Here is a 13,510-nt window from a genome sequence, read left to right on the forward strand (position 1 = left end):
AGGTCCCAGGTCACCCCAGGATAGAGAGTCAAGGATTTACGGGACACCTTGGACAGTCTGTTGCAAGGGAGACCAGGCGGGACACAGTACCCAAAATGGTGAGAAAGCTCCAGCGGGGGCAGCAGTTCCTGGCAGCGGGTGCAAGTTGGTGCTTCGTCCAGGGGAAGGGAAGATCTTGATGTGGAGGAAAGCTGGAGGTTGTTGCACTGCCAGGGATGAAACCAGCCGCGGAGTTTCTCGATTAAAAGGTACAATCCTTTTATTCGTGGTAGTGGTGAAGCGTGGCTATCCGGCCACCGGGGTGCTTGGCACGGGAGATTCGACCACGAGACGATCCAGGAGGCAAAAAAAGAGGCGAACTGGTTCACCCCACCAGCTCAAAGGAAGAAGACTCTCCTGGATGAAGATCTTCTCTGTCATTGGGAAGTGGTGAGACGGTTCAGCAGGGCTCCACCGATGGTGTCGTCGTTGCAGGTCGGCTCAGCTTCTCCTTCTTCGGATTCTTTCGGTCCTGTGGCGACTTCTGAAGTTCCAGTCCCTAAAGCCCTACTTTTATGCAGAAAACCCCCATTCACCAGTCCTAGCTGTCAATCAAACATGCTAAGTGGTGAGCCGGGCGGCTCACCACTGGGCCAATCACACAAGAGTTTGACTTGAGTTGCCAAGGCAACTCGGTCCAGGGTGCCTATTTCCCCCCTCCCACCCATCCTGTAGACCCAGACACAGTGGCACCACTTTTGGAGGCTTCTGTGCAGAAGCCCGCCAAAAGTGGAACAAAGAGCTCGACTTGGGTTGGAGTTACAGAGGCGAACACAAACGCCATTTTAAAATCTAGTCCTGGAAAAAAGAACCAACAGGGGAATAAATATTAAATAAATAACCCGGCGGTATCTTTAACATTGCACCAAAAAAGTGGTGCGTTTAAAATGAATGGGAAAATCCCATAGTAAATATTCTTAAGGAATATTTTGCGTGGTAACCACTGCCACCAGCCAGAAACTCGACAAGGGGGGACTGCACAGTGCCCCCTTGAAAACAGACCCAGGGGTAATCTAATTAACCCCTTTCAGTACTTCCACAATATGATGGTTTGTACCGGTTCTGTTCACAAATTTGGACTAATAAAGCCAATGCTGAATTTACATGCCCTGGGAGACAATAGTCAGCCCCAGGGTATGGAGTCTATGTTTGGGGGTCACTATGACACCCCTGTGTTACTGCACTGAGGGTGCTTGTAACACACATACAAAAAACACATGAAGCCCTATGGAGTAAAAGACCCCATAACCCATAAAACACATACAAAGTCGAAGGACATTCTCAAATCATGCCTAAGAGTGGGAGAAAAAGAGTCTCACTCTTAGCAGGAGAAAAAAAATAAACCACAAAAATCCAGCAAAGCTGCTGGGGGACTCACTAGTTTTGGGAAATTAGCCTTAACAGAGAATTCTCCCTAACACTGCCATAACCACCAAACGTACTGAACACACTAAAAAGGCTGTGAGTTTCAATGTAAGACTACATAAGGCGTATGAACTAGTAAGGTGCTAATTCAAATATGGCGGCAATAGAAAAGCCCTCAGTGTGCTAGCCTATACAACCTGCAGGGCTACTCATTGTATAAGCATACCAGTTAAATGCCCAGCAGCTAAACCACGGCCCCACATACTTACTTGATAGACAATTCTGGACAAGAGGGCCGCTGTAGTAGATTAGAGCAGCCCAGTCGCGAAGCGAGCCGCAGTCGCCGTGCTGCGTTGTAGATGGAAAAGATGATCCACTGAACGGGTCTCTGCCCGTGATCAAAGTCACGTGAAAGAGACGCGATGCGTGGCCGTATTTAAAAAAAAAAAAAAAAAAAAAAAAAAAAAAAAAACATGAAAGCCTATCACCTACACATAATGCGCTCAATGTGGACGTGAATGGAAAAAGAAAGGGGACTGAGATGAAACTCCGGGCATTCCCTAAGAGGCGACTTAAACCAGCCACGGCTCGGTGCAGACTTGGGCAGTTGACCTCAAAGTCGCCGCACCTGGCTGAAATGGCGAGGAACGGAATTGCAAGTACAGATGTTGCAAGAGGGTGGCAAATCCCAGCCACATCACGTTGTAAGAATGGGGAAGTACCCCAGGGCAGGTAAAGGAGTTGTTTAAATTAGGCACCACAAGAGGAAAAAGGCAGTGCAAATGACAGTAACACGAATTGAAATTCAATTGTCGATTGATCAGGCATGCTCCCTGCTATGTGCCAATAGTAGAAGAGTGTGACCCACCTGAGACGACATGAACTACTAATATATGTCAGGTGTATATATATATAGGTGAAAGGTGAAAAAATATAGATGGAAAATATTGACCTGGTAATGAAAGCATTCGACTAAAGCTGGAAGTGCACATTGCAAAGGTGACACAGAGCCTGGAATATATCAACACTGAAGGAAACTAAGAAAGAACCAACTACACAACTACACATGTTAACCAGTGTTGGACTCGGGCCGGACCATTATATCGTGTTTTTTTTTCTTTTCTTTCATTTACATGTTACAACTCCAGTGTTCTCTAAGCGTCCCGCGCGGTTCCTATTTTCTCCTCGCTGCGTTCTGCTATTAGTTTGCAGCGCGTGTTCTTGTGCGTGTGTTATATTTGCATCGACCGTAGCGTCCTGGTGGCCATTTTGCAATGGACCAGTGTGATGGTTCAGGCATCCAGGCGGCCATCTTGGCATGGGCCGGGTTGTCATCTCTATTCCGCCATGTTGTGATGGGCGCAATGGTGCAGTGAGGTAACCAACCGATGTATTTAAGATCGTAGTGCCTTTTTGGCATCATGATTCACAATGGTATAATGACAACCGCCATCTCATATGGCTTGTTTATGTCACATATTATAACGTAAATATGTTTTTATATTTACCCCACTGCTCATGCAGTCAAAGATCGAGTGTATGTGGCTAGATGCAAAACTACTACTATGTAATATGTTCAACGAGCAGAAGGTACTCAGTGTATCCTCTGAGTAATCATACTAAAGTTATTAATATGTATTCCACATGATATCCATATGTAGTGTAAAAATCATATGGTTGTCTCTTCTTATATTTAGCAATTCGGATTGATTAATTCTGCTAAAGCTTTTTCCTAAAAAATATCACTGGCCTTTATTTTAAATTAAAGGAGTGCACGTGCCTTACGTGATAATTTGCCATTTGGGCAATTTCTGCGCTACAGGCGGACTTGCACGAAAGTCTCAGATTTTCAACACCAATCAGAGGAATTGAAATCTCAATTACTGAAGAGAGGCTACCCAAGGAAAACTGTGAAGAACACTCATAAACGAGCAAGAAATATCCTGCGTGAGATTACCTTGCAACAGCACGCAAAGGAAACACCAGGAGATACCATCACAGCAGTACTGAATTACTCCCCCATCTTCAACACCTTCAAAAGGGAGAGAAAGAACTTTTGGCCTATTTTGAATGCAGTCACGACTGAGCTAGCTCATCCGTTATTTGCCATCAAACGGAGAATGAATATCCAAGACAGATTAGTACATACACTTGTGGAGCCAAAGGACATCACAGACCATAACACCATCTGGAATACGATTAGTCCAATCGGTTATACCCCCTGTGGCGCATGTGTTATGTGCAAGCAAACTACAAGAAGCAAAACCATAGATATAGGATGGAGGACGCCATGGATACAGAGACACCTCACGAATTGCAATAGTAAAGGGGTCATATACCTCATCAGATGCACCTGCAACCTTAGATATATTGGCATGACAGCACGTCCAGTCAAAACACGACTCATTCAAGTCCTGTCTGAGGACTAAAAAATTAACAGCACCATTAGTCTCCCATTTTGTATCCCAACAACATACGGGGGAGGACTTTAAATGGACAATACTTGAAAAGATATATCCACCTCATAGAGGTGGACATTTTCACGATATGTTACTGAAAAAAGAACAATGGATCTTCCGTCTGGACACAGTAAGGCATGGCCTCAATGAAGAGATCTAATGGAACAGCCTGGCACTAATCAAATAATCAAAGACCGATCAGGCCATGACAAAATCCAACAACTGTCACCTGCCGGCTTCTAGGCCCTGGCGGATAGGCGTGCACTCCTTTAATTTAAAATAAAGGCCAGTGATATTTTGAGGAAAAAGCTTTAGCAGAATTAATCAATCCGAATTGCTAAATATAAGATGAGACAACCATATGATTTTTACACTACGTATGGATATGTGGAATACATATTAATAACTTTAGTATGATTACTCATAGAGGATACACTGATTACCTTCTGCTCGTTGAACAAATGAAGTCGTTTTGCATCTAGCCACATACACTCGATCTGTGACTGCATGAGCAGTGTGGTAAACATAAAAACATGTTCACGTTATAACAATATGTGACATAAATTAGCCAGATGAGATGGAGGTTGTCACTATACCATTATGAATCATGACGCCAAAAAGGCACTCCGATCTTAAATACATCGGTTGGTTACCTCACGATACAATTGCGTGCATCACAACATGGTGGAATAGAGATGACACTCCGGCCCATCCCAAGATGGCCACCTGGATGCCTGGACCATCATACTGGCTCATTGCAAAATGGCCACCAGGACGCTACGGTCGATGTAAATATAACACACGCGCTGCAAAGTAATAGCAGAACGCCGCAAGGAGAAAATGGGAACTGCGCTGGACGCTTGGAGAAGACTGGAGGTGTAACAAGTATGTAAAAAAAAAACCACGACATAATGGTCCGGCCCGAGTCCAACACTGGTTAACATCAGAGCTAGTCTGCCGTATATATAATACAATGTGTCTGCCTCACGGGACAACATTGTTGCCAAGCACGGAGCATTCCCTAGAGATGTAGCCTACAACGGGGGTTATGCATAACTAATATTGAATGCCTTCAGATAAGTGAGCTGTCCATTGGACAGCACTTAAGCACAAAATACACTGTGCCTTTCCCACATGTGGGTTTCCTTTCCCTTAGAGAACCACCCCAGACCAAATAAGAGTGAAAAACTGGATCAGAACGATCATTGATTTAACCTGACAGATTTCAAGCGTGGCAACTATACACCAGCCAGGTAATCTAATGAATGAATAAATGTGCAATACCATGGGCAGCCCCTGCCATATGAACAAATAAAAAGATGCATGTACCTATTATGCATTTTAAAAAAACAGCTAATGTAGGCAAGGAGTAAAATACATCCCTGCATGTTTTACAGCTGAGTAGTCCACGCAGGAGCGCCGATCCGGCGAACAGCCTGCTTAACCTTACCGTCAGATGTGTATTCCCATTGTGTATACAACAGAACAAACCGGTATGACCATCTGTACCAAAACAAACGTTCGAAAAGTGTTTTATGCCCTATGCAGGAGGCGAGGAGGAGTCGCCTGTCCCAAATGTCATAAATATGACTCATTAATTGAATAGCGACTAAAGGAATTTTGCTAAAAACATTAAAAGTACTAACTGCCGTAACTCAGCCTATAAGACGGGAGAAGTCACTGACTTTCTTTCTTTGCCCCACAGAATATGCTCAAAAACATCTGATGGGTGCACAGATTTGGTCTTAAAAAACGAAGAAATTGGTCCTGAAGAAGATGATGCACGAGAGGATAAATCATTGAAACCGGTCGACCATACTCCGTAATGTCCCCTGAATAAGGGCGACACATAGTTGACTCAAGCCAATGAGAACATTGATTAGTGACGCTCATATTCTAATTGTATTTTATGCTGAACTATAATCTCTCTGAAAATTAACTATTGTGTTTACATCGGAATGAAAAGCAATCTGAAGGAGTATAACAACACGAGGAGAGTGTTATTTATAATAATTGTTTTATTACACTTTATTTTGAGTTAATCAGACACACTTCGCAGAGGGTGAATAAATTGTCCTTTTTCTGACACACAGTCCCACGTGAACTGTCTGACTAACCAAAGCACGCAGCTTTGGGGAGAATGAACCCCAGCTGCAATTTTTAATTTCTTACTGTGTTTTTTCAAGTAGGATAATAACTCATCAGTAACTTGCTTCAAATCTACTTAACTCATTGTAGGAATAGGGCGAGTCTCTCTTCACCTATCTCTTTCAGATAGGCGGTGCCACAGCGCTCCCTAGCGCCAGTGAGCACCATGAAGGGAAAGAGTGTTCTTCCATGTAAGGAGAGTGTTAGGGCTACACATTGATAGTACATTGAGTAATTAGCTTGAGAGAAGCTTCATCCCTTTTCTGTTTTGTGTGATACTGTATAGATAGGTACCAAAGGACAAAGTACCCCAGATGTGAGGTATTATTCTACAAGTTACAGATCTCCCTGTTTAGTTTATTGTCCAAGGACAACCTGCTCTTAGTGTCTCCTCTGTTTTTACGGCTTCTGCGTGGTGTGCATTTCTGATGCAGGTTCCCTACTGGTTCAGTTAATCCTCTTAGTTTTTGTAAAATATCTATCCTGTGGAAGTTCTTTAATAATATGGAGCTGCTAATCTATTTATTTTCTGCTTTAGGTTCATTGACCATCTAATAGTAATGTTTGGAGATGAGCTGCCACCTTGGGATTTAGAAAGAAAGTATCATGCAAGCAATTTGGAGGTAGGAACAAAATATTTACCTGTTCCTTTAGCAGTGTTATATTTTTATAAAATGTGTACACTTTATTAATTGATTGATTGTTAAGTTATATTCTGCTGCAACTTTGTGGCATAGCAGATTATGCATTTTATCTCCTCCATTCACTGGAGTATGCAGCGGTAATGAATAGACCAGAGACACAGCAGCTTAAAGGAATTGTCACCCGCTCTGCAACTCTTAGCGATGTATTATAACTTTTTTTTCTATGGTGCATCACTGTTGATTGCCCTAAACACTGCAACCAAGCTTTGTTTGGCACAGCCAACTTGTGGTAATGGAAAGTCACACCCGTGCAAATTTAAGTTCAACTGCTCACGGCACAAACCATAGCACATGCCACTGGCTGTGACATGGGTGGCTGCAGGAGAAAAACACTCATCGCCTGAACGCAATCACGTATCGCATGGAGAGCATGGAAGACTTTCAACTCAACTGCATATCAACATAGCCTTTTGCAGTTCATTTATACATACCTTTTGTTTTAAACGATGCCATTTCTCAAAGAAATACAGAAAGCAGTCATCAGTGATTTTAGTGTTTCTATTAACTTTTAATAGTGGAAATCTAACACGGTTATTAAATAGCCGGCATGCAATGGGTTACTGCTCAGTACAGGTAAAAACATGAGATGCAATATCGGCCAAATGTTCAGTTACTCTTGGCATGTTGGTGCTTTTCTGAGTGATCTATTAGGATATGTAAAACAATGTTTTTTTTGTTTTATTGATTTGTGCTTGTAGCAAATTACATGCCTTATGCATACACACATTTAATAAAACTTTTTAACAAAAATCAATACATGTCTTAAAAATCTGATATAGATAGTATTTACTCATTTCCAATAGATACAAATCATTTAACATTTATCCATTGACTTCAGTTTTTCCAGAAAATGTTTCCATGTGTAAAATGAGGCAGCAGTAATAACCAAAGAATTCCCCATATAAATAGTCGACCAAAATTGGTCTGTAGGGTAACTATTTTCAATACTACAAAATCTACAGTATCCCTTCTAATACCGGAGAAGCAAAGCTTCACAGGCAGTAAGTACACGGCAAGCTGTTCCTATATGGGCAGAGCATAACCTATCTTTACGTTAATCTCTAGGTATCACCTGCCACGTACCAATGTGTTCTTGCACTGGTAGTATATTTGTACGCAGAAATAATATAAATCTGCATAATTTTACACTACTCCACTTGGTAAGATGACTCACCGGAGAATTCAAGGGAAAACTCTGCTTTGCATATTCAGCATACCTTTCTACTCAGTCAACATTTTCCACCTTATCCTTGTATACAGATTTCAATTTAAACTAGTCTTAAAATGCTCTGTATCCTCAACATCAGTCCTAAAAATACCCACAGCTTTAAAATGTTGCTCTGCTGAAATACCTGGTTTGATGGAAGCCAAATTAGGGCAATCTCCCCATTTTCTACCAGAATATTCCTAAAAGTGTACGGTGCATCCGATTGCTGCCGAGTTCTTTTTTTTTTTTTTTAAAGTGTGTTTATTGGTTTAATAACATGAAGTAAACAAAAAAGAAAACAAACATCATTGGTGGATGGTCAAGCATATCAAGGAAATACCCAAGCTGCCGAGTTCTTATGCATAAAATGCATCTAGCGATCTTCTAGCATGTTGAGGCACAGCTCAAGACGCTGGGCCTCAACAGGCACTGTCTGAGGTACTCCTAACATGGTACGCAATAAACGCCCTTCTAATTGGCTCAACCACAATACACAGTGGAGTTTCCAGGACATACATTATTGCCACTACCATGCTTTCCACATAGGCCTCTCGTTATGCCTGAATATTGGCCCCACATCTCCTGTTTGCAAAATTCCTAATGACCTGCCACCTATCTAGTGTTTTCAACAGCGCCAACTCCTTATATAAATGATTGCTCGGTTGTGAGAAAATAGGACTTCCTAGATAAACATAAGAATGTACGTCGATTTTTATCCCCTCCAAAGTATCAGCTGAATTTGAAATTGTTCTGTTGTTTCCCACCCATAATCATCACTGTTGTTTTCTTTTGGTTTATCTTTAATTCATTTGACCTTTCCCGACATGCCATAGTTCTCTGAAGGCCCACTAGAGTTTGGTCCATAAGGACTGTATCAACTGCATAACACAAATAAGCCACGGGCACACCATCAAGTTTCAGAGGGAAATTACCATGATTCTTAAAGGCATTGCATAAATTACTCACATATAGTTTGTATAACGTGGAGGCAAGTACACAACCTTGTTTCAAACACAGGTTTGTATCTATAGTTTGGGGTTAGTGTACCTGCTGGAGAAGTTCTTACTGTGACTTTGGTATCTGTGCACTTTATAAAGTAAAGGAGTGTCTGATCAATACCCCATGTGGCCAGCTTTTCCCATAATTGTTCTTTACTCGATCAAATGCACATGTATAGTCTACATAGCAGGCAAATAAACACGTACCTGGCGATTTCCTAGTCTCTGCCACAACTAACTGCATGGCCCATATACTATGCGTAGTGCTGCAACCACTACGAAAACCTGTTGGAGTCTTATCACGCAATCCTCTACCCGCACACCATTTAGTAAGTTGTTTTAAAATAATGTTTGCAAAGATTTTACTGTTGGTGTCCAACATTGCCAGCAGTCTAAAATTCTTCGGATCTGCTCTTGTGAATTGGAATGAGAATGGATGATCGCCAGCTTGAAGGTACAATGCCACTCTTTATAATATCCTTAAATACCTAACAAAAGAATGTTTCTTGATTACAATATTAGGGATATGATCCAATCCTTGGTGCCATGGAATTTTTGGATTTTATAATTATTTGATATGTCATCCTTGTCAAAATCCATTTCACCTGAGCCTCTTTCCCCTTGACCAATTGGAATTTTCTCCGTTCTTTCTTGATCTTCCTAATAAGTTTCTTTAATATGTTGTATCCAAGAACATTCTGTGATGATAGTTCCACTAGGTTCTCCTTGCGCTATGTATGTGCAGTGTAATTGCCAGAAACGTTTTGTATCTTTAGCCATAATTGGCCAATAGGCCAACTTCCAATTTTTGGAGTATTTATTTAGCTTATTTTGTCCCAGCAATGTTTTATACTTGTACTTCAGCTTTGTCAAGACTATTACCTTGTCCTCAAGATTTAGCATTTTCATTTTTGCTATTATCCGGACAGATTTACGATGGTACTTTTTAGTTTTTTGTATCTGCATCGTATGATTTATATTTATAGTCTATAATATAGTGGGCTTTCCTAGCATGTCTTACAGCCTCCACAAGCCTTTGTGCCATTGTAGCCATGCATTTCGAACCTGTGATGGCCTGCATATCAGATAGTTACAATTTCAGAGAAAATTGAATTGGCTAATTTGATACTTGCGACCGTCCATCTTATCTGATTGCCTTTTTTATTAACTGTTGCCAATGCTGATCATTTCCAACTACACCCTTTCGATTTACTAATGTAAGAGACAGGACCGCATGGTCAATCAGATTATTCAAATTTGCCTCAAAATTCATCTTTTTCTTATATTATCAGTGGCAAAAAGGACATCTAAATGAGACATCCGCCCTCTACCTTGCCAGGTCCTGAAACCATAAAGTTCTGAGCCGTCTGTCGGTGACATTGGATCACATATTAAGGTTGTTTAATGCATTTGTCAATGTTTTCCATTTCTCTAAAAGGAGATTCTGCTGTCTAGTAGATAGGTTAGCGTTCCCACATAAACTATCGTCCCCTCTTGCCCCAATATCCATTTCTGCCATCCAAGTACAGTGGGCATTAAAGTCGCCCCTCAAGATCACCGCCCTGTCTCCCTTTCCTACTTCCGAGAACCATTGCACCAATGTCTTAAGCAATCTATCCCGCAAATCATTAGTGGAGTTGTCGTATGGGTGATCGTAATGAGTCATAACCGTTTTACACTCCGGTGTTGGGAAGTTATTAATAGTAACTCCCAGTAGATCGGTCATATTAATCACACTTATGAAAGTCAACTTCATAGTTGGTTTTGACCCCTATATATATGCCTATAAAATGGCGACCCTCTTTCCCTTTTCGCGCTGGTTGTGTTATCAATTTGTAGCCATCTATTAGTAGGTCCCCCATAGCCCATGTTCCCTGTAGCGTAAAGATGTCTGCAAGATGTAATAATCTCCTACCTTCTAGGTTCGACATACATGAATGGAATCCCTAGTATTCCATGTCATAAGCTTGGATTCACCATTTGGCCGAATCAGTCAGTGATTTACATCCTTTGCACATCTTATCTGCATACTATGAACGTAATCTATGCAGTTTTCTTGCGATTCATTATGCGCACAGTTTTTCCGTATAGAAGATGGGGGCATACCATATGCTTGTAAGTTAACCTGCAAGTCAAAATCCAGCTGTGAGAACTGTTCAAAATATGCAAACACAAGTTGAGCAATAATCTGCAAGACAAACATTACAATTACCCAATTACTACTACTTCCCAGCTGGAGTAAGACCACCTTCTTGATGTACCTCAAAGTAATTATTTCCAAATCTGGTATCGGATCAATCAATTCCATACTACTTGAGGTTGCATTTTCCGTGAATATTATCGCATTTGATGGGAGGCAGGTATTCTATTGTATATGTGCCACTTAATTCTGGATTTTAACGGCCATTTTCCTATACCACCTACCTATCAGTGGAGCTTGTCCATGTTGTTCTACATGAAGGTGTATCACTTTTGATGTGATTCCGTCAACTGTTGAAAAACTATGAGCCAGGACATTAGATGCTTCCTTTTCTACATTTGTGAGTAAAATTTGTGTCACTTTTTCAACCAGCTGCTTTTTTTGGTCTACTTGTATTATCAACCATTTGTCCAAACTGCATAGTCTGAACTCAACGTGACACCAATGTTTTGTCCTTGCTCGGACTTGTTAGTGCGACTATATAGCAATCCTTTCCTTTAGTGCATGTCAGTCGAGAATCATTACTCTTTGCTAGTGCCTGAGCATTTGGCCTCGTCTTTGTTAACAATCTGTGATTTTATCCTTCTGACTTCTTTGTGATTGCTTCTTTTTCTTTATTCATTTATATCTGGGATTATCTTTATTCATTAACATGTTTTGTGACATCTGTGTTCAGATCAGTTTGTCCCTCTGAACCAGTAATCTTCTTATGGGAACTCGTGGGCAATGACAGCGGTGTACCATAGTCTGATAATAGTGACGGGTGACATCCCTGATGCTCTTCACTATTCAGAGCTAAAGCGTTCATCGCCTGAATGTTCCCCAGGATAATATCCACCACCCATGCCAATATAAATGTCATGTCCCGTTCTTGCATTAAGGTGTTAGACATTGCAAAGGGTGGCGTCAACCGTAGCTATTAACACCAACCATTTAGTGGTATTTAGATAGAAAGTTTCCATTTGGGCGTTACTGCTTACCTTAGAAGTGGATGTAAAGTCCCTTCTATATGAGTCTTCTGAAGTAGAGGAACACAAACGTTCCAAGTTTCCTGTTCTTGAAAGGTTTGTCACCGCCTTTCCACTTAGTGCCGTGAGGTCCTGTTCTGATGATGCAAATTCTTGCATAGATTCAGTAATGAATGATTATGATCTATGCCGCAAGATAAAGTTGGAAATACCACAACTGCAGGATGTGATCCTGTAATCTCAGTTTCTGGGTTTTGACTTGTTACTTGCTTTTTACTTGGAGGGAAAAAAAGCCTGTGATTTTGACAGGTCTTGTGACCTCCGTGCCATTAGCAACTTTCTTTTTAATCTTCAAGTTTGGGTTTGCCTCAAAATTTTCAAGTTTGGGTTTGCCTCGCTACATGAGACTTCAGTGGTTCTTAGTTAACTCCTGTGAATCACCTCAGTTACTGGCACTAAGGTAGCATTTACACTGTTTACCAAACAGGGTTTCTGTGCCGCTAAAGGTTTCCCAGAGTTTACCAGTGCGTCCATTAGCATTTTTCCAGACCTGAGCTCACGTTCTACTTCGCTTTGTAGGCATTTGCGACAGAGGGGTTTTGCTCACATTCTTCTTCCTCCCCCTCAATCAGCCTTCGTGCTCGTCTTTTTTACCATTTTACTTTTAGATTACAATGCCAAAGCGGTATGTAGAAAGCTTTACCTTCAGTCACAAGCGGTGTTTCTCAGCCCAGCTTTTTTTCACTTGCTCAGACCAAGGAGTTTTAATCTATTGCGTGTTTTCTCTGCAGCAGTTTTTCTTGTTGGCTATAAAGCTACCTCCACAGCACACCCATACTGCTCAAATTGCCGCTCTTCTCCACTCCACAAAATGGCTCCGGCTATGCCACACGGTCAATACAAGTATCCCGTATCATATGCAGGTTGCAGAATGCACTCACTGCTAGGTACGGGTCTACAGTCGAGCCCCAGCTGGAAAGGCTTGGAGGCTCCCAAGCTCAGCTCTCTGATCTGCACCAACTTCTCTCTCTCTCTCTCTCTCTCTCTCTCTCTCTCTCTCTCTCTCTCTCTCTCTCTCTCTCTCACACACACACACACACACACACACACACACACACACACACACACACACACACACACACACACACACACACACACACACACACACACACACACACACACACACACACACACACACACACACACACACACACACACACACACACACACACACACACACACACACACACACACACACACACACACACACACACACACACACACACACACACACACACACACACACACACACACACACACACACACACACACACACACACACACACACACACACACACACACACACACACACACACACACACACACACACACACACACACACACACACACACACACACACAC

At 41.8% G+C, this 13,510-nt stretch overlaps 1 protein-coding gene across 2 annotated transcripts in view; it reads left to right on the forward strand.

The window, feature by feature from the left end:
• The window catches only part of TTC4 (tetratricopeptide repeat domain 4), a 501,109-nt gene that overhangs the window by 385,215 nt on the left and 102,384 nt on the right, over positions 1-13,510 (forward strand). For both annotated transcript variants that reach the window (XM_069642123.1, XM_069642122.1), the window contains one exon: positions 6,550-6,634. In XM_069642123.1, coding sequence (XP_069498224.1) covers positions 6,550-6,634 — 85 coding nt within the window. The remainder of the gene's footprint in view (positions 1-6,549; positions 6,635-13,510) is intronic.

Source organism: Ambystoma mexicanum, chromosome 1q (assembly GCF_040938575.1).
Source record: "Ambystoma mexicanum isolate Mex_15411 chromosome 1q, UKY_AmexF1_1, whole genome shotgun sequence".
Taxonomy (NCBI): domain Eukaryota; kingdom Metazoa; phylum Chordata; class Amphibia; order Caudata; family Ambystomatidae; genus Ambystoma; species Ambystoma mexicanum.